Source organism: Stegodyphus dumicola, chromosome 4 (genome assembly GCF_044657685.1).
Source record: "Stegodyphus dumicola isolate Sdum_Otavi_A_Nest chromosome 4, ASM4465768v1".
Classification (NCBI taxonomy): domain Eukaryota; kingdom Metazoa; phylum Arthropoda; class Arachnida; order Araneae; family Eresidae; genus Stegodyphus; species Stegodyphus dumicola.
Window position 1 is genome coordinate 203,764,165 of NC_140771.1, and position 25,389 is coordinate 203,789,553.

General features: G+C 31.2%; 1 protein-coding gene across 1 annotated transcript in view; it reads right to left on the minus strand.

Moving 5' to 3' along the window:
* Positions 1–588: 588 nt before the first annotated feature.
* LOC118201791 (RING finger protein 11-like) overlaps positions 589–25,389 on the minus strand; it is a 37,823-nt gene continuing 13,022 nt past the window's right edge. The window contains exons 3-4 of the mRNA XM_085815906.1: positions 14,117–14,271; positions 589–10,155 (exon numbers count right to left, since the gene is read on the minus strand). Of these exons, the coding sequence (XP_085672032.1) occupies positions 9,984–10,155; positions 14,117–14,271 (327 nt within the window). The 3' untranslated portion in view covers positions 589–9,983. The remainder of the gene's footprint in view (positions 10,156–14,116; positions 14,272–25,389) is intronic.

The following is a 25,389-nucleotide window of genomic DNA, read 5'->3' on the forward strand; positions in this document are numbered from 1 at the left end:
CACACACAAATTTCTGCAGTGTAAATAAATGTCAAAATCAAAACAAATCAATGAATTTCACCTCTTTACTAGTACCTAGGGACATTTTAGAAATTATAAAGTATTGATCCATTAAAGTACCAATGAAATAATATGGAAAGAAGCTATTTTATGAAATCTTAATGTAAATAGTACTTTGAATAGAGGTTGTTGTTAGCTTTCAGTTAGTTCAATATTGTTTCTAAAATGAACAACTGAAATAAAATATTATGAATTTCTTCTCACTATTATTATGAGCTTATTGTCTAACTCATATATATTAATTATCAGCTCATTATGTACATAAATGGTATGAATGAGCTCCAAATCAGTAAGTTAATCTAAGAAAAAAAAAATTATGTTAAAATGCTGAGAATAATTACTGATACAGATCTAATATGCACTTTATAAAGGGGGGGGAGCAATAATAATCACAGAAACGAGTTATGTGCTCTTTTTGTTCATGCAATAATGGATACCTACATATGCACACATACAAAAAAAAAAAAAAAAAAAAAAAAAAGTTACCTAGTTTAGAAATAAAATTCAATAAAACTCAGATTCAAGAAATTGAAGTTTAAATCATTTTATTGTTTTTTCCAACATTACAAATATGGCAAAGAACTAAGTAGAAGAGAAATAAAGCTACATACTTCAGCAAATGGCCTTAAATGCTATGCAAGAATAGCAGGAACATATTAAAATATACAATTGATAGTTCCAGATTTAATGACTTCCATAAGCATATACAAATAACATAATCTCAATATGCATTTATAAAAATATCATGAATTTATTGACAAGTGCCATAATCCAACTAAGATGTCAATCAATGGCTAACAAATATATGTGCACACACATACTTTTAGTCTACTTCTTTAGCGATATACAATATATAAAACTGAAGCACACAGCTTTGCTAAGAATTTTATTCTCAGCATGCAACATGATGTGCTAACCTCACATCTGTAGCCACACAAAAATGAGCATTACATAGAAATGGCCATAGAAAATAACTGAAACTTAACAGCTTTTTAATTGATATTAAGTATTGTACTGAAGTGTTAAACAAGCATTACGTAAAACTGATGACCTCAAAAAGAAAATAACTGAAACTTAAATTTAATTTGAAATGAGTATTAATTATAGTACTACACTAAGCATTTTATTTGAATTGAGTTTATTACTGAAACTGAAAATAACTCAATTTTATTTTGTCCTTTACAAAATACAGAAATAAAAAGCAAGAAATCCAGTTACAAAATTGGTACGCATAACACAAATTATATTAATTCTATGAGGGATATTTTTTTTTCCTTTTCTTTTCAAAAATATATCTTCCTTTATGATGATGTAAAAGAAATGACTTACATCAGCTGATTTTCAGAAATTTCATGAACAAGACAAGGTGTCTTCAGAACTACAACAGTAACAATTAACAACCTATTTTTTTATGTACAACAATTATTTCATTTCACAGCATAATTTATGAATCAAAATTAATAGTACCATTAAGTAATTATACATTTCAAGACAGTATGAAAAAATTAATTATTTTTATCCAAAAGTTCCACAAATTATAGCTGTGAAACCTATTTAGCAATTTTATACACTGTCTGAAAAATACATACTATATACACTTATTTAACATATTGACAGGAATCATTATATCATAACTAACTGCATAATGTTTTTATAATTATTCTTTAAAAGTACTATTAAGCAAAAATTCAGTTTTCCCCTTTTGTTTTTAAAAGTATAATGAAGAAAATGATGTTTTATTGCAATTTATTCGTAAATTAAATATATTCACTAATTTGTTTTGACCTTCCTTTTACAAAAAAGAAATTCACATCTTACATCTGGATCACATGTTAAGGAATCTGTCAGATGATAGTACTACGCATTGCAATTTATAAGAGCAAATTATATTTGAAACATCAGATGCCTGTTATCAAATATGGAGCATGCTTAGGAAAAAATAATAAAGTGATAACTGTTTTCTACAATCAAATGCTAATACTTTTCCTCATGAACATATAAGAACTTTAGTAACAGAACAAAGAAATGTCAAATTCGTCTAAGTATGTGTGTATGTTCAACTGACTGTGGAAGAACATGTGAAGGTAATCTGTCTAATTAGAAAGAAGCGTTCATAAAAAAATTTCTAAAGAAAATGGTTTATATTCAGCTAAAAATAGCAATATACATAAGTAAAAACATGATTAAAAGTTTGAAAATGAATTTAAGAAGTATACAGAGTAATCAGAACTAAGCAACCTTTGAATATGAAATCCATATGCTCCAAAATAATCTTGATTCAAAACTGTATCTTATCTACATCACATAAACTTACACCATAATCAACTAGAGCCTCCTGCACAGAGCAATTAATATGCTATACTACAGCTTATTATATTCAAGGTATGCTCAAGAAAGTGAGTTGTTATTCAATGAAGAATTCCATTAAGAATGGAACTTTGCTAATGGCCACTGCTGTATAAAAAATAAGTATTTTGTAATAACGATGCTTTAAGATTAGAAATAAAAGCACTAATAATTTATTTAAAAAAATTTTTATAGCCATTTTGAAGAGACTGACAACGAAAGTAAAATGTCTCACATGCCACCAATTTTTACCACTGCTCAATAATTGTTGATGCAATTTATAGCTTTGTTACAACTCAAATTAAGAATATTTAGCAGAAAACTTATAATATAAAAATAAAGATCAGATAATTCAAGATGCTGAAACACATCATAAGACGCAATAACAGGATCATACTTAAAAACTGAAATTTAATTATAATTATCTCTCTGCATGAAATTTACTACACTAGAAATAAATATCAAGTATATCTAAAAAAATAAAGTTTAGCATTATTGTTAATAATTAATTATAATAAAAACTATATATAAATAAATCTAATGGGTGACATGCTTAGGTTTCTCAGTCTGTTTGTTACAAGATAAGCAACAGAAGCATTTCATAGCATCTTAAATTGGATTCTAAACATATTGTTACAAATTTTCTACAAAGATATATGATTTTAGTGCAGTTCTGAGTGAAATCATCATACATTTTTTCAAGTAATGTAACGCAAAACAAATTTTAAAAGAACGATATGGTGGAAAATTAAGAATACAAGGGCAAGTGCATTTAACATTAAGTAAATAGGTATCTCAGTAATTTGGCAAGATATCACCAAGCTGATTATGTTTTTGGCAACTTATTTTATCATCATATTTGGTGACCATTTGGGCATGGTCTCTGTATCACCGTAATATGTATTGAAATTGAATAAATGTAATTGACTTCTATGCTAGCTGTAACCATAATCCCACACTCTTATTGCTTTCCAATAGTTTCGAGAGTCAGAAAGTACTAGAAATATCTCGACGGCCAGTTGAAAAGTATAAAAACCCAGACAGAGAGCATCCGAGTTCCAGTTGCTTAGTTATTGTTGTTGAAAATTGTAGTTCTGTGTGCTGAAATAAATCTGAGTTAGTTTTCTCTTTAGATGTGCTTTTTTGCATTCCAATGTGTTTAATATTCTTAGTAGTTTGAAGTGTAATTACTAATTATACTGTGTGATACAGTGAACACTTGTACAAATATTTCTCCATGAAATTCTAGACATTTGAGTTTTTATTTTGATAAAAAAAATTATTAACCTATTATTGGACTTGTGCATTTGAGGAAGACCTTTGAATTTATCACAAACGCATATGCACGCAACAGTATTTTCTTGGGAAAAAGACTTCCTAAATTTAATGCCTGGAAACAAATTTCTGTAGGTAAATTTAAAACCTAAATTTCGTTAAAAATAATCTTTTGCTTGGGCTTTATTCACAAGTTACATATTTATTAACAACTAAAGCAATCACAGATTAAGTATTTTTAAAAGTATTTTAACAAATACACTCTGTTGAAATAAATTCAAAGGTCTTCCTCAAACTACTTTCACAATTACTCAATTCTTGTTATTCATTCTGAAAAAGAAATAAATTATTTTTCATTAGCAGAACAGTATTTCCATGCATATTTTTAGCACTCTTGTGATACCTTTCATTAGTAAAAATCAAGCTGCAAAAAATTTGCAAATTTCTGAAAGGCAAGATAATAATGATTCTTATTCTTACAGCACATCCTGATTGATTTAATGTATCTATCTTCCTGCCACATGTTGCTGATTCAAAGATGTTGGCATTTTCAGCATCTTGGCAGTTAAAATTAGAATGAGAAACATCCATGACTAAGAAATCAGTTTTCTTACAGCACTTCTTGGTTATTTTCAATAAAATTCATTTCCAGGCTTCCATGATCTACTCAGACAAGTTTTTAAAATGCACACTGAATTTTATATCATTAGGATGCTTCAGCTCTTCATTTTGCATAGAACTATGGCTATAAACCTGGTGTAAAACTTCCCCAAATAAGTCATATCTACTAATACATACAGGATAGTCTTTTCTGTATCTCCATTTAAATTATTTCATCTAATACATCTAGTTACATTTTTATGCTGGCGGGCCTACATTTATTATCAAAATATATACTGTTTACCGTAATTTTTAATAATAAAGTAAAAAGTGGAGCTCAATTATAACATTTCAGATTTGAAAAAGAACGATTATTCTAGATTACTGGAAAATGATTCTCAATCAATTTCAGTTTTATTCTTTGGCAATCTGCAACCAGATAATGCTTCTTCAGCAAATTCTTTTCCCTTGACAGCTACTTCTTCCATCTGTTAACATTCCACACTATTTTCTTAAGCCTTAATTTAAAATATTTATGATTTAAATTTAATGTCTATTTTCTAAGAAAAATACAGATTGGGAGAAATTTAAAAATTCTTTTCAAGCTATTTTTGTTTATCTTCAGATTTCTCTAAAACTTGTACCTTGAAAGCTTGATTGTTAAATTGCTGAATATATTTCAGATTCCACAGAAACTTCTTCACACTTGTATAGAGCAATACTAACAAAATTCAGGCCAAATGTATTTACAAATTCCAGAATTAATTTACAAATTCCAGAATTAATTCCAGAATTAATTTCCAGAATTACAGAATTCAGGTCATATCCTGAAGCAAAATACCCCACTGAAACATGGGACTGTCCTGCACAATCCATATCTGGTCACTCTAATCTACATCAGTGAATTTCAAAAGCTAATGTATTTCATTAAAAGAGATCACAGAAAAAAGAATGCTATGAAGCTGGAGAAAATAAACGGAAAGAGAAAGTGCTCTTTACTTGAAAGAGCAAGAGAAGTATTTTTGAATAACTATATCTCGAATTTAACTAATCCAGCAGATTATGAACTGCAATTAAAAAAAAAAAAATTGGATTTTCTCATAAAAAAAGCCAAGAAAGACTTATTTAACAATACAAAAGAAATTATACATTATAGTAACTTAAAAGTATATAAATTAAACCATTTTTGTACTTAGCAAAATTATTTAACATTCATGTAAAACTGAAAAAAAAATTTAATTTAAAAGTTTAAAATAATAGAATAATTGTAAAACATGAAAAGCACACAGTTATAGATATAAGCTAGACATTCTCCAAACATATGTGTTCCATTATGGAAACACTCAAAATCCTAAAAATTAATTTTCTTTTTAAAAATCATCTACTAAAATAAGTAATATCATGTGCTGGATACTAGCAAAATTATAGATAACAACAGGTAAACTAAAGCCACTTAAAGGAAGGAATTTTTTTTTTTTTTTTTTTAATACTCAAAAGATTTTTCAGATACAAGAATTTTTTAGAAGTAGAAAATGAATTTAAGAACCCCCCCCCCAAGAAATCATTTTAAAAGATAAAAAATAATATGTCATATGACCAAAGAGAGCAGGTGGCTTTATAAATATTCTTACATATATATATATATATATATATATATATAAACATTGTGTGAATAAACAGTTTCTGTAAGTTTCATGTTTGAAAAAATTATAATTTAAAATCTGGCAGAACTAATTGAAATTTTAACACAATTTTTCCCCATCTAATTTTAATTTTCAGATAATCTTGAGAATATCACAGAGGCTGATACACCAAGATTAAAAACAAAACTATTTTTAAATAGTTAGAATTTTTTTTAAAGTATACATTTCAAATAAAATAATATTATTATATTTTTCTTTTAAAAACAAGAAGAATTTAAAACTAAAAGACAGGAAAACGATAAAACAAAGAAGTTCTACACTGTGAATAAGAAACAATGTATATAAAAAAATTCTGAGATTACTACAAAATATCACATAAAATGTAAAAGATAAATAACACAATTCAGTATAATGAAAGAATGGTTCATTTAAAATCTACTGAAAGTGAAAAGTGACATACAGCAAGCAGCAAACACAGTAGTTAAACAAAGGACACAACAGAAAGATAATGATAAATCTTCAAAACAATGAATTCAGAACTTATTACAATTTTAATCATGTCTCTAACCCCAAGGGTAGAAGTATTTACAACATTAAAAACATTTTTCTCAACAGTTTCAGAAGTTATTAAATTGAAGTTTATTTTCTATGAAAACATAACGCATAGGAAAGATGGAACATGAACTCAGTGGCAAAAGCTTCAACAACTAAATGGAAATATATCTCTTAATAGCAATATTAAAAGATACAAAAACATCCAGCATTCCCCCCAACCCATACATGCACAACAAAATTCCTATACCTGACTTGAATGAAAACTATATTTTGTGATTTAGGTCATAAAATTTTAATTGAAAATTTCACATCACAATCTAAAGAAAATGTTTTTACTCTAAACATAAGAAAACATAAAACTTATGCAGATACATACTCAGTTATCAATTTGAATTCGTTCAAAATCATTATGATATGTTAAAATATATCATCTTGTTGAGTAATAATATTGTAATTGTTGAATAATAGTAATAATACATCTACACAATTATACACAAAGTTAATACACAATGCAAGCATGAAAATCATGACTAAGAAAGAGAAATTAATAAATTTTAATGACACAATACAATCACACACATGCATTGCTACAATGAATAACATTCCTTTATGCATCAGCATAAAATAAAAGGATGACTATTCAAAACGCATCTTGCAAAGATCTGGATAGAATTCACAATATACATGTAAAGACTTTTCATTTTATGAAGCTTGTGTTCAATACTAAAAAAGTTGCTTTTAATACTAAAAACAAATCTTAATCATTTTAAAGCTTTAAAAAATTTAAATAATTCTTTTTATCAATTTTAAAATTTTCCAAACAATACAGTTATTTTTTTAATTAATCTATGCATTAATTCTATTAATGTGATAAGTTCTGACTTGATACAAAATTAATTTTTGTTTTAAATGCAATTTAAAAATATAATTAAAACAAATGTAACTCTGCTAAATGCATGCATCTATTTTATGAATGTTAACAATTTCATTTCATACATACCAAGATACAGCAGAAAACTTCAAAAATCACCATATGCCATTGAATATTAATGTTAAGTAAGACCCCATGAAAAATATTATCAGAACTTTTTACTATAGATTAACATTGAACATGGGTTCTTGCATTCATGAACTCATCATATCATTACTTAATCATTTTAAGTGCTGCAACATGATACACAACATTTCCATATCTTGAATTTGTAACATTTCCTTGCCTTTATAAAGAAAGTAATATATTAATTACAACAGCTAACAGGCCCCATAAAAATATATTAAGTTAAATACATTTACAGTAGCAAATTACAACTCCAAATATATGAAACATGAGAATCACTTCCCACCTAGATATTTCAAAAATCAAGTTGAGCTTTTTCTGCAACAAAGACAAAAACAAACATAAATATTGCTTAACCAAAATTAAATTTAAGCATTTCTTTTGACATTTACGTTTCATATTTTAATACACACATTTGTACCATCAGCTATATTATACATGCATTACTTTCTTAAAAGTAAAGGAGGGTTGCAGATGGTCTAAAAGGGGTCTGGAACAAGATGAAATTTTTATATAAATAATGTGAAAATATTATGTTATATTGGAGAGGGGAGGATGAGTAATTGCTGAGGAAATAATAATTAAAAAAAAAATTTAATTAAATTTACTTAATGGAAATGAGTATAATGCTAGAAGATTTAAAAAAGGGTAGCTTGTTATAAAATTAATTTATTTTAATGAAATATAATACTGAAAGATTTATTTAATGGAAAATTTAATATTTTTCAATCAAATTTAAACAAAAGTTACAAAATCAAGTTTAGATAAATTGTGTAACAGTATTCACACTCACCTATTACATGAGATGAATATCAGATATAAAATCTGGAATGTTTTCTAAATCCCATACCATTGTTTTTTTTTTTAACTACTTTTATTTTTACATTTGCTTTATATATTATACAAGTTAAACACATACTAAAAATTTTAATAAAAATACCAGTTTTCTACTACCTTTAAATTATTCTCTGAGACAATGCCTCAGTAAAATTCAGAATCTCTGGCATAAATTAATAAATAATAAATAAAAATAATATAAATAATAATTAAACACCAAATAACATTAATTTTACTTTTGATAGAACGAACACATGATCAGGATAAGTTTCAAGTAATTGAAGTTCCACTGCATTAAATTCAACAATGACCGAAAATAATCACCATTAAACAAAATTAAAACTTTTAATAATGATCTGAATATATAATTTTCATATGCCATTTTATACATATTGCTCAAAATTTTTTTTTAAAAAAAAAAGTTGAACTTCAAGTACAAAAATATTAATTTTTGTAAAAATTAATAATACTGCACTGGAATAAGAATTAAAGGACAGGTAATAAAAAATTAAGAAAAATTTAATAAAATTAATATGGGCTTTTGTTTGCTTTGAAACTCTACAATAACATTCACTAGAGTGAGGTAAAATTAATCACAATTGCATTAGGTTAAAATTCATATACATAAGAAATTTCTCTTCCTTTTTCACATTTCTCTGTCCGTCTTCACAAATGAGAAAATTAACTTCCTGTGATTTCTGTACTCTTACATGTATTGCATAATGTGAAAAGAGCACTTTTGACAAATAATGCAATGGCTTTATAATACATTTTTGTACATTATTTAAAACAATAAATTTCAAAATCTACTACAAAAGTTTTTAAAATTACTTCTTTATATTATACATATGATACATTTATGCTACAATGAATTTAAACATTGCAGAAATTTTCAGAATTGCAAAAAATTCAGAATAATAAAAATTATAAACAAACAAAATATATATTAGGTATGTATAACAAATCAGAGCTGAAACATTCTAGTTTACAAAATTATACCAAAAATATTCAGTTTCTTAATGAAAACTTACAAAAGGTTTTATATTTTACAATATAAAATTAACTTTTGCTACATGCAAGAATTTTATTTTTATAAAATGCCAGTATCACACTAGGACAGTGAATTAACTTTATTGCAAAGTTACTGTCACAATTTTATTTTAAATTCCAGAAATGTTACTTTCAAAGAATATCTAATATTTTTATTTTAACACACATATATACACATAAAAGAGATTATTAAATATTGGAAGAACTCTATATCCATTTAAATAAAAAAATCAACAGCAAAATGAATTTTAATTTTAGAATAAAAATGGAACAAAAGCAATTTTAATTCTCCCACCTTTTGCATAAATTGAATATCACTTTGTTTACCAAAACATATACGCTTGCTTAAAAAATTCTAATCTTCCTAAGCAATAAAAAAATCCTTGCTTACGATTAAGTTGAACAACAAAAAAAAAAAATAAAAGAAGCATTTACTTCATTAAAAGTACACATGATATACTTTAACCACTTTTAACCCCAAACCTGGCTGTATACCATCACAGGAAGATATACATTATTTTCTCTTATTAATTCTCCTTTATAGATTTAAATGCAGAAGCTCAGTTTGTTTGGTATGTAGTTAAAAGGGCTGCATCTACTGGTTCCATGCAGGAAGGACATGTGAAAGATCTCATGAGCCAATCATCAATGCAGTCTGTGTGATAGATATGCATACAAGGTAGAAACCGTATAGGATCTCCTATCATAAATTCTCCCATACAAATAACACACCTAAAATTTCAAAACAGAGATATTAGAAGTTTATTCAAGAAATATGTATATATGGAAAAAAAATCAATACTGTTTATTTTTATAAATATATGCTCATGTCATGTTAAAGAATTAAAAAGCACATTAAATTAAAATAAAGTTTAATCAAAATTAAATATTTCAGGTTGGCATTAATACCTTAAACACTAAAATTTTCCCTATAAAATGCCTTCTGAAATACTGAACAGCTCATAATTTTAGAAATACATTTTTCTTACCTACAGTAGCAAGTTTACTGACTGAAAATTTTTTTCCAAAAAAAAAATTTCCATCAGCATTATGAAACTAATTCTGAATTCAAGTTTTTGGTTGACAACAATAAGTCGAATTTATTGAGAGATTTAGGAATTTCTTAAAACTGAGCATTATAATCGGGTCAAGGTATCTAAATTCGTATCCTAGTGAAAGACTTGCACAATCCATAGACATTACACCTGTCAATAGGACATTATTTCTGTATTATTATTACTCTGCATACAATCTACAGTTACTTTGTAAAATCTATCATTTAAATGTAAAAATGAAGTATCAGCAACAAAATACTATCACACACATTACTTCCAATATTTCTTATGTAGGAAGTATGCTTTTCCAATTTATTATCTCCTGAATAAATGATTCCAGTAATTATGAAATAATTATACTTTTATCCGTTTTTCCTTCTCCAGTAATAAATTAGTACATTGTTATGACATTTTTTGGCCTCCCTCCCCCCCAAAAAAAACACCATGCACTTTTGTTTCTAAGTCAAGTAAAACAGGGAAACAAAGAAATTGTTACATGTGAAATTCAGTATTTCAAAAGTGATGTGATTGTAAAAGTTAACATTTATGTCTCTATAAAGACTCATAAAAATAAAATAAAACTGTAAAATTAAAATATAACTCTATAACACACTTTTTGCATATGTTAAAAATGTATTTATAACACACAAATTTGAAACTGACCTCGTAATGAAAAATATTAAAACTAAATATTATAAAAATTCCATAGGGAAAAACTTTATTCTATTTCTTTTCCAGAAAATAATTTAGGGGAAAAAATTATTAATTATAAATTAATTACAAAGTGTATGACTGATTCTACACCTAAACATCTAATTTAAAAATTTACATTAATAGGTAATTGATGAAGGGCTAGCTGATATCCTGATAATAAGCAAAGACTATAAGAGCTATCTACCCTATGGAAAGGCACTGCCATGGAACACTTTCTAACGGGAATTGGCTCATGTTCAAATTACTGGTTTCTTTAAATTTAGTTCCTTAAAAGTGGGCTGGCTGAATGCCAGCCCACTTTTAAGGAACTAAACCTCAATCTAACTAAGCCCAATATACCAGAGGTGGCCAACTTTTTTGTATGTAAGATTTACATTTTATCTTAAAAATGTGTTGCAATCGACTTGTTGTCATAGGTGTAGTCTAAAGGGAGAGAAGGGTGTAAAATACATACAATGTCTAAAGGAAAACTGCTCAATATGGTTGCCTTCAAGATGTAAAATCTGCAGTCTGTGGACAGCTTGTTTAACTTCGGATCATAATTGACGAATTGAGATGCTTCTCGCATGCAGAGTGATACTGTCTTTTAAAAGTACCAGACATCATCGATAAAAATTTTTTAAAATTTTTTAAGTTTTACAATGACAGTTTAAGTTTCTTAACTTTTTGTGTTCTTTTTCTTCATATCAGCAATAGAAATTAAAAAGGAATATTTCCATACCTCATGTGTTTTTTTGTGTGCGTGTGATTATTTGTGCCTTTTCAGCATATTTTCCGTTGCACAGTGCCACCTATCGGTGTTTCAGGAACTATTTGTTTTTTCACGTAATCCATTTCCCTATGCCTTGAATAGTATATTCAACAATTTTGGAGCCTTCACACTTAGTAGTTTGGTGTATAGAGAGCTCAGAGTTGGAGCGTTTTAATTTTAACTACCTTGTATATGGCTTTAGAAACAACTTTATGGTACTTCTCAGTAACCGGACAAAGATTATTTTGTACCAATAGGCAAAATGTAGTAATATAGTTCTTACAAATAAGCAGGAAATATGAACAAAAATTCAGCAATTTTCCCTTTGACATTTTTTTCATCTTTTTCTCTATTTTTTTTTTGAGGGGGGGGGGGCATTAATATGGGTTACATGATTTGATGATTGCCAAATATGAAAGCATTGTGATTGAATTCTTTTGCGACAGATGTATCATCCATACTGGAATATTTATTTACCTGGTGGTGTCAAAAGATCATTCTGTCTATTGCAATTAAAAAAAAAACCACTCACAAATGGAATAATTACGCTATATTCTGATTTGCCACTTCCTGCGTTTGCCTTTTCCAACCCCTTGTATTTCTCCGGGGAGGGGGACCTAATTAAAGAACCATGCTTTTTTATGAAGTTTTATATCTTATTAAGATTGCCATTCCTATTTTTAATTACATTTGCCACCAATATTTAGGTGTGGTGCCAAGTGGCATTCTGTTAAATGAAATTTAACTCTTTTAATAATTGCCATAATGCTACAAATATTCATAAATTTATCAGATGAATGCATAAGCTTAATATATATTTTAACTTATGCTTATCAGATACTATATGACTAAAAATATGTAAATAAAATACTTCCCAAAATTTTAAAGGAAATTAATAAATGTATTTGCTTTTTAATTGCTCAGAAAGATCTTATATTTATGATATAAAAGATCATATATGAACATTCAGCACCAAAAAAAAAAAAAAAAAAAAAAAAAAAAAGCCAGTTACATTTCTGCATCTCCCATTCTACTCGGCAGACTGAAGAAATTTAATTTGCATTTTTCATGTCTCGAAAGCACGACTTATGATATGTATTAGATTTATATATACCATAGTTCCAACATAAGTATTCTGACACTAAATCGGGCTTTTTCTGAAATGATTAATTTTTTCCATATTTAAATTATACGACTCAAACTATGGTTACATATTAAATTTGGTGAGAAACTTACTGAGAAAAAATAAAAATTTGTCTTGGCACACATTCTTTAGTTTACGCCTAGAATAATTCACTTGGTGAAACTCTTAATTTATGGTGATATGTTTTCCTTTCACTATGCATGAGTGAAAAAAAAGGTACATCATTCATTCTTTCAAATAATTTTAACAAAGTTCATAAACCACATTTGGCATTATTATCACCTTATAGCAAATATACCAAATTTCAAAATGCACCAATATATAAATTCATATATATCTTGGGAAATTTTGGATAAAAAGCTCTAATTTTTTGCAGGTATGCCTAGAAATACATTTGTTTTAAGGTGATCGTAAAAATTTTACAGGTTATAATTAAAAAAAAATTTCTAAAAATGTTTAAAAATTAATAAAAAATACACATTTAAAAAATAAATCGGAAAATATCTGTACATTTTACTTCGATTGAACCTAAATTTCGTATCTGAAAGAAGGAATCAAGCAAATTTAATAAAAGATATTAACAAATAATTCAATTAACACTGCTAAAATTTTAAGCACTAAAGTTTTAAAAACCACAGATGTGATTTTTACAAAGCTTGGCAGTTTGGCACAATTTGAGTCGTAGAATTGAAATATGGAAAAAAATCAGTATGTCATTTCAGAAAAACTAGAATTTTACATCAAAAGCCTATAAAATGCTTTATAGAGATCTAATACATATCCTAAATCGCCCTTTTGAGACATGAGAAATACAAGTTAAGTTTCATTAATCAGCCCAATAGAACAAGAGATATAGGACTGTCTCCCACGTTTTTTCTTTTTTTTTTGCAGAGTGTACAAAAATATAACATAACAAACATAGTAGCTAATGCTTACAAAAGACTCCATTAAGAAAATTGCGAACGCTAAAACTCTCCAAAAATTTATTTTATCAAACAATAAAAATTAAAGATAGTAAGTGGCATGTACTCTCGGTTTTTCTTGCTTCCATCATATTTTCCTGTAGGAAGGTGCTGTATGAGTCCAATTCTTTGAGCTATTTTTATCTGTTCTTCCTCAGTCAATTGAGAAGCTGGACGACTAACATTGGGTGATGGATAGTATACAGGAACAGATACTGACTCCTGAAAAATAAATTCTGAAATTACAAACAGAACAAAGTATGGCTAGTTTCTGTTGGCAAAAAATAGATTTTGCTCTGCTGACGGCAGGAACAGGTTGATGACTGATAGAAACTATGTTTTATTAATTAGCAATACTTACTAATTTATTAAATTAATTTTAATATTGAATTTTTTCACTTCTACATTGTAGCTTCCCTCGGCTGTGTTTATTCAGTCCTTTTTGACCTGCACAAGCATCGCAAGATTGGCACCACTTTTTCATGTCAGCCCTTGCATTACTCCAGTTGAAGTGTTCTCAAACTCTGCAAAGTATTCATCATGCGAAAGTAGTCTCCTGTCAGGCTGCTATGTAATTCTTTACGGATATTCAGGATCTGGGATTTCTTGAAAGTACTAGCTACCATTGGAATACCTTCCCATCATCCTTTTCGAATTTCTGGTATATGACACCGCTTCGAATATGGTGCGAGTCCCAGACAGCTCAATATTATTTTGCCTTAGGACTGCAGATGGAAATGTTCTACAAGTTCCTATTTCAAGGTTTCCTACTTGAAGATTCCACTCAATCCAATAAGAACTTTACGTCCACATCTTCACACTGGTCTTTCCGACTTCATCACTCCATGGGTCTGGATTACACGATGTTGAAATCCAACACTCGAGTGGATTGATCAGCTTGAATTTTGCTTCAACTCTGGAATGATATTGGCAGTTTTCTGGGTAGGGTCTTCTGGACAGGGCGTTGGCATTTCTGTGTGATGATCTTTTCCTATGATGGATATTTATGTCATATTTCTGGAGTCTTTGTATCTGCCTGGCTATTTGGTCTTCCGAGGTTCTTGAAATTTAATAGCCAGGTCAATAATGCATGATCTGGGCAAAGCAGGAATTTTCTTCTGTAGATGTAGTGGTGGAAACATCCAACGGCTTTGACTGTGATGAGCAACACTTTTCTGGTGACACAGTAAGTTCTCTCCAGTTTAGATAAGACACTTGCGCAAGTATGCTATGACATGTTCTTGAACCTTTACTTCTTGGGACAAAGCAGCACTAACACTCACATTGCTTGCATCTGTGTCCAGAAAAAATGGTTCATCAAGCTGAGGATATGTCAGGATTGTTGCAGATGTTAAAACAACCTTCAGTTTGTTAAACATATTCTCACATTCTTTTGTTCACAAGAATTTTTATTTATTCAGTTTGTGAAGGGGCCTAAGATGGAAGAAAAGTCCATTAGAAATCTCGGAAACTTCTCAGCTGATGGACATATACAACATGTCTTCAAACTGTTGACACATTATCTGAATTCGCACAGACACCTTCAGCAGAGATGACATGTCTGAGGTATGTCACTTCCTGTCTGAATAATTTACATTTGGCAGAACTTAAGTTTGGTATTTATCAGTTTCTGAAGCACCTTTCTACGATTTTCTAAATGCTCCTATAATGTTTTCCTGACAATGATGATGTCATTGAGGAATATCAGATAGGTTTCATACTTAAGACTCTCAATATAGTCCCCATCAGGTGTTCAAACATTGCTAGTGCATTATATAGTATCAGGTTGTCCAGAAAATAATGTCAGTTTTTACAATTTTTAACTTTCCTGTACATTTTTAGCAACAAAAATATTTTGAATTACATTGGTTTATATATCATTCTGAAGCTCTTATTTCTATAATTACCATTTTGTTCAAAAATTATTTTCAAAAATATTTACTAGGTGTTTTTGTTTAGATGTCAAAACGGGATTTTCTGCAAATTTACTTTTATGAGTACAAGCTAGGCCACAGCGCAGCACAAACAGCTCGAAATGTCAACGAAGTATGGGGCGAGAAAAGTGTTAATGAATCTACTGTTCAACGGTGATACCAACAGTTTCGTCGTGGAGAATTTGACCTGGAAGATCAAGAGCATCGTGGACACTCTTCAGCTGTTGATGACGAGTTGAAACAAACCCATGCATAACTGTTCGAGAGCCTGCCATAAGCAAAACAATGATTTTTGATCACTTGAATCGTATAGGAAAGTCAAAGAAGCGCGATAAGTGGGTGCCTCATGAATTGAGCGAAAATTTAAAAAAATCGCCGTTTTGAAGTGTCGTCTGCTCTTCTTCTCTGCAACAAAAACGACCTTTTTCTTGATTGAATGTTACGTGCGATGAAAAGTGGATTCTCTCCAACAACTGGCAACATTCAGCTCACGGGTTGGACCGCAGTCAGACACCACAACACTTTCCAAAGAAAAATTTGCACCAAAAGAAAACTATGTTGACTGTTTGGTGGTCTGATGCCAGTCTCATCCACCACAGCTTCCTAAATCTGGGTGAAACGATTACGACAGATAAGTATTGTCAACAAATCAACGAAATGCACCAAAAATTGCAACGCATGTGCTCGGAATTAGTTAACAGAAAGAGACCAGTTCTCCTCCATGACGATGCTCAGCCATACGTCTGCAACTGACCCTACAGAAATTGGACGAATTGGGATACGAGATTCTCCCTCTTCCCCCATATTCGCCGCCCGATTATCACTTTTTCAAACATATGGATAACATTCTGCATAAGAAATGCTTCAGAAACCAAGACGAGGTCAAAAATGCCTTTGACAACTTTATTGCATCCAGAATTCCAGAATTTTATTCTACAGGCATAAATAAACTTATATCTCGTTGGCAAAAATGCATTGATTCAGCTGGTGCTTATTTTAAATAATAAAATTATTTTTGAGTTATGACACTTTAAAAATATATGTTTAATACCTGCATTATTTTCCAAACAACCTAATACAAAGAGCATCACCTTGAACTGCCAAAGTCCTTGTCCAGTGCAAATGCCGTCTTTTTTCCGTCATCATGGTGTATCTCTACCTGCCAATATCCACTCTTTAAATCAAGTCAAAATCACCTGCTTCCAGAAAGAGTGTCCACAGTATCATAAATTCTAGGAACAGGGTAGTTGTCTTCCTACATGAACTAATTCAACCTGAGATAATCAATGCAAAATCTAGTTATACTATTTTTCTGACAAGGATGAAAGGACAAGCCCATGTACTTGCTGAAGGCTTGATGACATCACTATCTAGCATGTCCTTTAGAAGTTTTGCTATCTCTTCCTGTTTAGAATTAGTAGACGTTTTTGATGTTGCTTGACTGGTGGATGATCTCTTACTTCAATTCTATGCTGTTCACCTATGTCAGAAGATGAATGGGAAACACATCTTGAAATTCTTGGATGGCATGTTCTACAACATTTCTCTCTTCGTCACTTAGGTGCACATTTTGCAATAACTCCTATGTTAGGCTCTCCAAAGACACGGATTCTTGAAGGTTACTATTTTGTTTAAAACAAGTCACTCGAGTACATGCTGCAACCACTTTGAGTTTCCCAATGACTTTTGCCTTATCAGTTAGATTGGCAACACTCACTGGGATAGCAGTCCTCGACAGGTCAACAAGTGGCTAGGCTACTAGTACTCCTTTCAGGCTGTTACAGTTCTTTGGGATATTCCATGATGCCGTACCCTGAATTTCCAGTTTTAGCTATGGAACTAGGAAGTAAAAATTCTGTTCTTGCTAGTACTGTGATATCGTCTTGAGCTATGATTTGATGGATGGATTTAACTCTTTCATCTTTAATTCCAAATATGGTTATGTCCTCAGAGGTAGAATGCATGTTATTTTTTAAAATCCAAGGAAAAATTACATTTCCATAGAAAGTCTAATCCAAGTATGCAAGATATGATAATATCTGTTACATATGCTGTGTGATGATTGACAGCACTTCCAAATGTGATGCTGTTTAATTTTCCATCAGACATAGTCTGGAATAACACAGGGTGGCATCCAGATGATTTAACGTTCCAATTGTTCAGTTGAATCTTTCTGGATGATGGTAACATTGGGTCTAGTATCAATAGTCATAGTGATACTGATATGTTCCATTATGAAAAGTGCATTAAGCCGCCACTCACTGCAGAAATCCAAATTGCTTAAAAAAGTAGCTTCTCAATATCTGCCATTCCAGTCTGCAAGATGGCCATTAATTTGTTTCCTATGTCCTTGCTGGGAAGCAGTTTCATTTTCTGTGCATGAGATGTTCTGCAGTTCCTTTGTACACTGCACAAAAAATAAATGGGACAATTCTATTTCTCCTGTTCTACTGGGCTGATTGACAAAATTCAAATTGCGTTTTTATGCTCAAAAGCACGATTTAGGATATATATTAGATTTATATATAGCATTGTTCTAACATAGGTATTTTGAAACAAAATTGAGCTTTTTCTGAAAAAAGCATACCAATTTTTTTCATATTTCAATTCTATGACTCAAATTATGCCTAGATATTAAATTTTGTAAAAATTGGTGCAAAATTTACGGAGAAATACAAAAATTTATCTTGGCGCAATTTTTTTGCCAAGAATAATTCACTTGGCGAATTTCTCAATATATCGCAACTTATCTTCCTTTCCCTTCCATTATGCCGAAGCAGAAAAAAAGGCACCTCATTCCTACCTTTTTACATTGTGCATGAGCGAGAAAAAAGTGACATTGTTCCTACTTTCAAATAAATTTAACAAAATGTCTAAACCATATTTGATGTTTTATCGCTTTCAACAAATATGCCAAATTTCAAAACACGCCAATATATAAATTCACATGTATCTTCGGAAATTTTAAATAAAAAAACTAATTTTTTGCACGCATGCTTAGAAATACGTCTACTTTAAAATGATGGTAAAACTTTTATAGATTATAATTGAAATTTTTTTTTTCAAAAATTTATAAAAATTATTTAAAAATACAAATTTTAAAAATAAATCAAAGAAATGGGTGAATTTTATTTGGAATGAACCTGAATTTCGAAATGTGAAAGGAAGAATCAAATAAGTTTAATAAAACAAGAGAGATTAAAAAATATATACCAAACTCAATTAACATTGAAGAGCTACAATTTTGAGAGCTAATTTTTTAAAATCTACTTGTGCGATTTTTACAAAACTTGGTAGTTTGGCATAATTTGAGTTGTAAAATTGAAATATGGAAGAAAAAAAAAAAAAAAATGTGAATGTCATTTCAGAAAAATTCCAATTTTGTGTCAAAATACGTACATTAGAGAAATGCTATATCTAAATCTAATATCCCAAGTCGCGCTTTCAAGACATGAAAAACGCAAGTTGAATTTCATCAATCGGCCCAGTAGAACAAGAGATGTAGGACAATTTCCCCCTTTTTTTTTTTTTGCGCAGTGTACATGACCTTCACCACTGCAGTTCTAGCCCTTTACAGTCAATTTGTTATCACTCGTATTCCACCTCAATGATCCTCTGGCTCCTGGACATGAGCAGCTCTGATTGGTTGGCAGTGTTTATGAGTTGCTTGCTGAGCTGCCTCAAATTTCATGATGTTTACTAATGTACCTTTTTAAATCCTTGACATCTGACATTTGCAGGGCTTTCTGTATCTCAAAATCCCAGATGCCATCAATGAAGTACTGCAGGGGCAAATTTCCCTTGTTTCTGAAGGGCAGTCTGAAAAGGCAAGATGAAACAAATTTCAACATCCATGGCAAGCTCCTGTAGTGTTTCCATGGGTTTCTGCTGGCATGATTTTAACTGCTATAGTCTTTTAAACACTTCTCATCAAAGCGAAGTTCTAGTGCACCGGACAGATCTACAAAGTCTAGCCTCTGGTTTTCAGCAGAGTCTGAAGGATATCGGATGCATCTGCTCTCAGAGAAGCAGTGAAATGGCAGGCCTTGACTTGAGAATCCCATCCATTTGCATTACCACTACATAGAAATGTTATATACTTGCCAGGTCTTCATCATAAACAGGCAGCTTTAGAGAGGGTCGAGAAAACATGGGTGAAAATTTAAAAACCCTTGTAATTGCTTCCTGCTGTTGCTATGAATTTCTTTGGCAGAAGAAACTCTAGTTTCTCCAACTCCTATCTTCAACAAGTCCATTCTGAATTCTGTAGCTTCAATTCTGTTTTCTATTATGACAACAATTTCTCTTTTGATTTCCTCTTGACCTGCTTCAATCTTTTCTCGGACTGACTTGATAGCCTTCCATCTCTTAGAGTTGACAGCCCCTTGCATTTCTTCTTTAAATGCAGCAAAGGCTGCCACCAGCTGTTCCTCCATCACTCTTGTCAGTGGCATTCAATCCCATTTCTGATACCAAAAATTACTGTGTGCTTAGTTCATAATAGATCAAGTGCACACAGAACTAATGATAGCTTGATAAAATTTACTTTATTAAAAGATACGCTTCACAGATCTGGAATTTTTCATAAAAATACTTGTAGAGCTCTTCACGGTATCACAGAGCACAAACAGGAGTTATACTTCAAACTACTAAGATCGTTTAACAAAATGCAATGCAAAGCATGTTTAAAGAGCGAAGCTCACAAAGAGATATCTCAATACTCCAAACCAATGCTGAATAACAAGAACTACTCGGAAACTGATATTCTCCAAGGTCTTACATAATTTTCTCCTGACCGCGAAGAGATTTCTAAAACCTTCCACTGCTCAAAATTACTAAAAGGCATACGAGGACCAAATATGGTTACAGCTACATATCTAGATTAATTACATTTGTTTAATCACAATACCAATTAAAGTTATACATGGACTGGACCAACTTGCTGCTGGCTTGGCAATATATCACAAATTTAGTGAGATAGCCATTTATTCAATGTAAAATTGACTTGTCTCTATTGTCTGTATTCTTTTCACATATAATTTCACTAAAATTATTTGGTACAACTCTGATAAACGCCCAATTTCACCAAATGTGGCGATATGTGTTTTGCGCTGGTTTTTGGCGCGATTGCGTGTTGTATAGCAACAATGTCTACATTGAAAAATCTTTTGGTGGAGTAGTTTAATTGCTATTTGGCAAGGTTGGTTCGTGTCGCGTGTTTTTTTTAAATGGCCTATGTTGCGATGAAAGACGTGGTGGGAAGGTTTCAGCCGTGTATTTTAGATTGTGTGCAGAGTAAATTTAGTATGAAAAGGTACGATGTTGGAGTTGTTAACGAGTCTTTTGTTCACGGATGTATTTATGAGGATCGTAGTGTATTTTTGGAATTTCTGTGGGAGTCGGGACTTTTAAAACGGAGTGTGACGTGTCCGAAATGCGGAGCTGATATGAGAACTCGGATGAAAAATGGTGTTTCTGGTAGACTTCTATGGGTTTGCAGTAAAATTGTTGCTAATAAAGTATGTGGGTGTCAGCGGAGTTTAAGGTTTGGATCTTGGTTTTCGTGTAGCAAGTTAACGTTGGAGGAAGTTTTTATTGTTACTTTCGAAATTTTGAATCGTAGGAAGGCATGTGATATAGCAAAATCGTGGAAGTTTTCATCACAGACGTTGTGTGACTGGCAAAATTTTATTAACGAATGTATTTTGGACTTTGTATGCTCTGTATCTGAGAAGATAGGGGGGAAAGATATTTCTGCTTTTAAAAGAAGCTTTCATTATGGTAAGTGCATTTTATTTTATTCTTTTTATTTTGTAGAATGTTATATTCATTGTTTTTTGTATGAATTTCCGTTTTTATTGTTGTTTTTTGAATTGTGTGAAATTTATTTTAGTTTATTTTCTTGATTTGTTTTTAGTGTAGATTGTGCAATTCGTAGATGTTTTTTAAAGTTGAAACCGCTGTGTACATGGTATTCTTTGAAATTTATTGTTGTTATGTTAATTTATTAAAGTGAGGTGTGCGTAGTTCGTAGATTCGTTCGTTACCTACAGTGTGCCATTCGTAGATGTTTTTTTAAGTTAAAACATATCGCTGTGTACATGGATTCTTGTCAAATATTTTTGGTTAGAAACTTTACGTTTTTGCTAGCTAAATTTTTTGTTTTCGTTTCGGACTTTTAGCTTAAATCGTGTGTTCAAAACGTAGTTTTTGCATATGCGAAAACCGCGTTTTTGGAGACATTTTAGACTTAAAGTTCGAAATGTAGACAAAAAATTTAGATAGTAATACGGCCGTGTGAAGTTTCTCGCCAAAGGTGTTTGCCGAAAAATTTGGCGACTTGAGGGCACATATCAGAGTAGTTCCAATTATTTATATATGTACAAAATTCATAACAATATTCTTCAAATACATGTTTGATCAATGGATTAATTAGTGCATAATCTATTCTAATAATAAAATAATAACAATATTTTAAATATATTCAAATTTTTATAATCATCTGTCAACAAAATTGTGCTTAAAAATTAACCTTTAACATTATAAAATACGACGCGACACCCCATTAAGACCGACTGCCATTGCAAGTTTTGCTGATTAAATAAAGAAACAATCCATCCAACCAAACAAACAAAAAAACTAATTATTTTCATCAGCCTCTCTTAAGTGCATCATCAGTCAGATCAGCTGAATTACTGAAACCAATGATCGATTGATAACAATATGTCTTGCATACTTCCAAAGCAGTCTCATGTTTATGCAATTTTGTCAAAAACGAAGTATAAATGTAATTCATTAATTGCTGCCAATTGTTCCCGCTATTACATCTACCGAGTTTTTTTACCAAGAATTTTATGCGCATAAAAAAGGTAATAAGAACATAATAAAATGTGTTAACTGCAAAAATGTTTTTAGTGCTAAATCTAGCTGAATGTAAGCACCAGGAAAAAAAAAAAAAAAAAAAAAAGCAGCAAGTAATAACAGTAATAAAATTAAAAAAAAAAAAAAAAAAACTTGTAGGCTTACCTCTTGACATGGAAATTATGAAAGTAGTAAATAATTTACTAGATAATTTAGCTCCACCTGTAAAGAAACTGAAACAAGATCCAGATAAAGAACCTGAAGATACACAGACCTGCAACATATCAGGCCAGTGTGAAAGATGCTAAACCAACATCAACGCAGAGACTAGTGATGGGCAACTTCGGTACTTTCTTGTACCCGGTACGAGAATAACGGGTACAGAAAAGTACCCGGTACAAAATACTCGTTGCTCAAGTAACCGTTACTTTGAAAAGTACCAAAAACCCATTTCAAGTACCGAGTACCCAAGTAACGATTTGAAGTACCGAAGTAACGAAATACCGGAGTAAGGGTTTGCTGTACCGGAGTACCCTGGTAACGGTTTGCTGTACCGGAGTACCCTAGTAACGATTTGCTGTACCGGAGTACCCTAGTAACGATTTGCTGTACCGGAATACCCTAGTAACGATTTGGAATACCGAAGTACCCTTTTAACAATTTGGAATACTGAAGTGCCCTAGTAACGATTTGGAGCACCAAAATACGCAGCTAACGATTTTGTGCACTGAAGGAACTAAGAGCAATATCGCCTAATGATTCTATTAATCAGGCATGAAAGAGCAAAAAATGCAAAGGAAAAAGAGGGAGGGACATGTATGTTTACATAAACATGTCCGGATAATTTCTTCCGGTGTTCCATTCGATAGTTCCCCCCCCTCAAATAAGCTTCAGAGGAAGTAAAAAAAAAAAAAAAAAAAAAAAAATGCCAAGTCAAAGTTCATCTCTCTTCCTATCGGAGGAGCATGGTCACGTCCTGGAGGGTAAAGCAGGCGTTGACAATCCTGCGTTAGGCACGTGACCTGGGTTTAGTTTTTGGCGAGATGAAAATCTGTTTTTAGAAGGGGGAAGAATTATCATAAGTGGGTCAGTTATCTTTGCTCTTTCATTAGAAAAGTTTAAAATTGCGTCTGTATTTTATGTTGATTGGCTTAGTGATCCACTAGATGCTGTGACATTTTCTGAAGTAGGTTCAGCGGGATAAAACGGATCATATTTATTTAAAAAGGATCATATGATTTACGTTGCCCTATTAAGCAAGCAAACGAAAAATATTCTTCATGATTTATGCTAAAAATATGTTGAGGAAAAGGAAATAATCTAGTTGGCAGTTGATTCCATTCACCAATCCAACAACAGCAACTTACCAAATCAATCATTTCAGATCCATGCAGTTTTTCTCCTACAAACGATGAAAAATCAAAACATGCACAATTCAGATTACAAATCATCTAGCGCTCCCCTCCCTTTCCCTCCTGACTATACCGACTCCAATCACAAGCGAGCAATGCCGGCGACAGTGACTCCAACTGCTACTATCCCCCCCCCCCCACAAAGAACGGCCTTTCGAAAAATTTCACTATTTCACATTCGTCCTCCCGCGCACACAAAGGCAATTAATTATACTACCTCAAACTCTAGTCTCCGTGACGAACGGAATGGAAGTTCCCACTTTTCACGTTTGCCATTCCATGCCCTATTTCAAGGTCATTCATGGACACAAGGAGTGCATACCACCATTTCGCAAATACAACTAGATACTACTGTCCTCGTACCAAAACCGAAGTGAGCTGAACCGTCATCGATCTTCCAGTAACAAATACCGAAATACCAAGAAGAGATGCATATTTTCGTTACAAAGTAGCGAATACCGAAAAGTACCCCTTTCGGTACAGAAGTAACGAATACCAAAAAGTACCCGTTTCGGTACAGAAGTAACGAATACCGAAAAGTACCGATTTCGGTACTGAAGTAACGGGTACTTGGATGTACCGATTTTCAGTACCCGTTACAAAATACCCGGTTCGGTAGTACCGACTCATCACTAGCAGAGACAGATCTTAGAAGAGGCTAAGTTCTTTCGTAAAAATTTATAGTTGCCCTTGGCGAATCGTTTCTTTTCTGGTGCCAAGATCAGTGCCAGGAAAGATTGGAACCAATTTCAAGATGGCGGCTACGCAAAACCAAAGCAAGAAGTCAAAGACTTACACAAAATTGGTGTCCATGTACATATTGACCTATTTAAACTTGAAAAAAAAAAAAAAAAATCAGAGAATTGCACAAACTAGGCATTGCACATTGCCTTAACTCTGTCCAGATATACATCAATCTCTTTTCACTTAAACAAAATCAGGAAGCTAAAACAAAGTTAAAACTATCATGGTAACCAGAAAAAATTCACCAGTTCTTTTACACTTGTCTTACCCCTTAAAATTTTTACTGTGATGCTGAACTTCTACAATTTTCAAATTCATTCAAAAGTAACCAAAGTCAGCCATTTAACCCATTCAGAACCAATGTCAGCCCAGGGTCGCTTATACGAGAA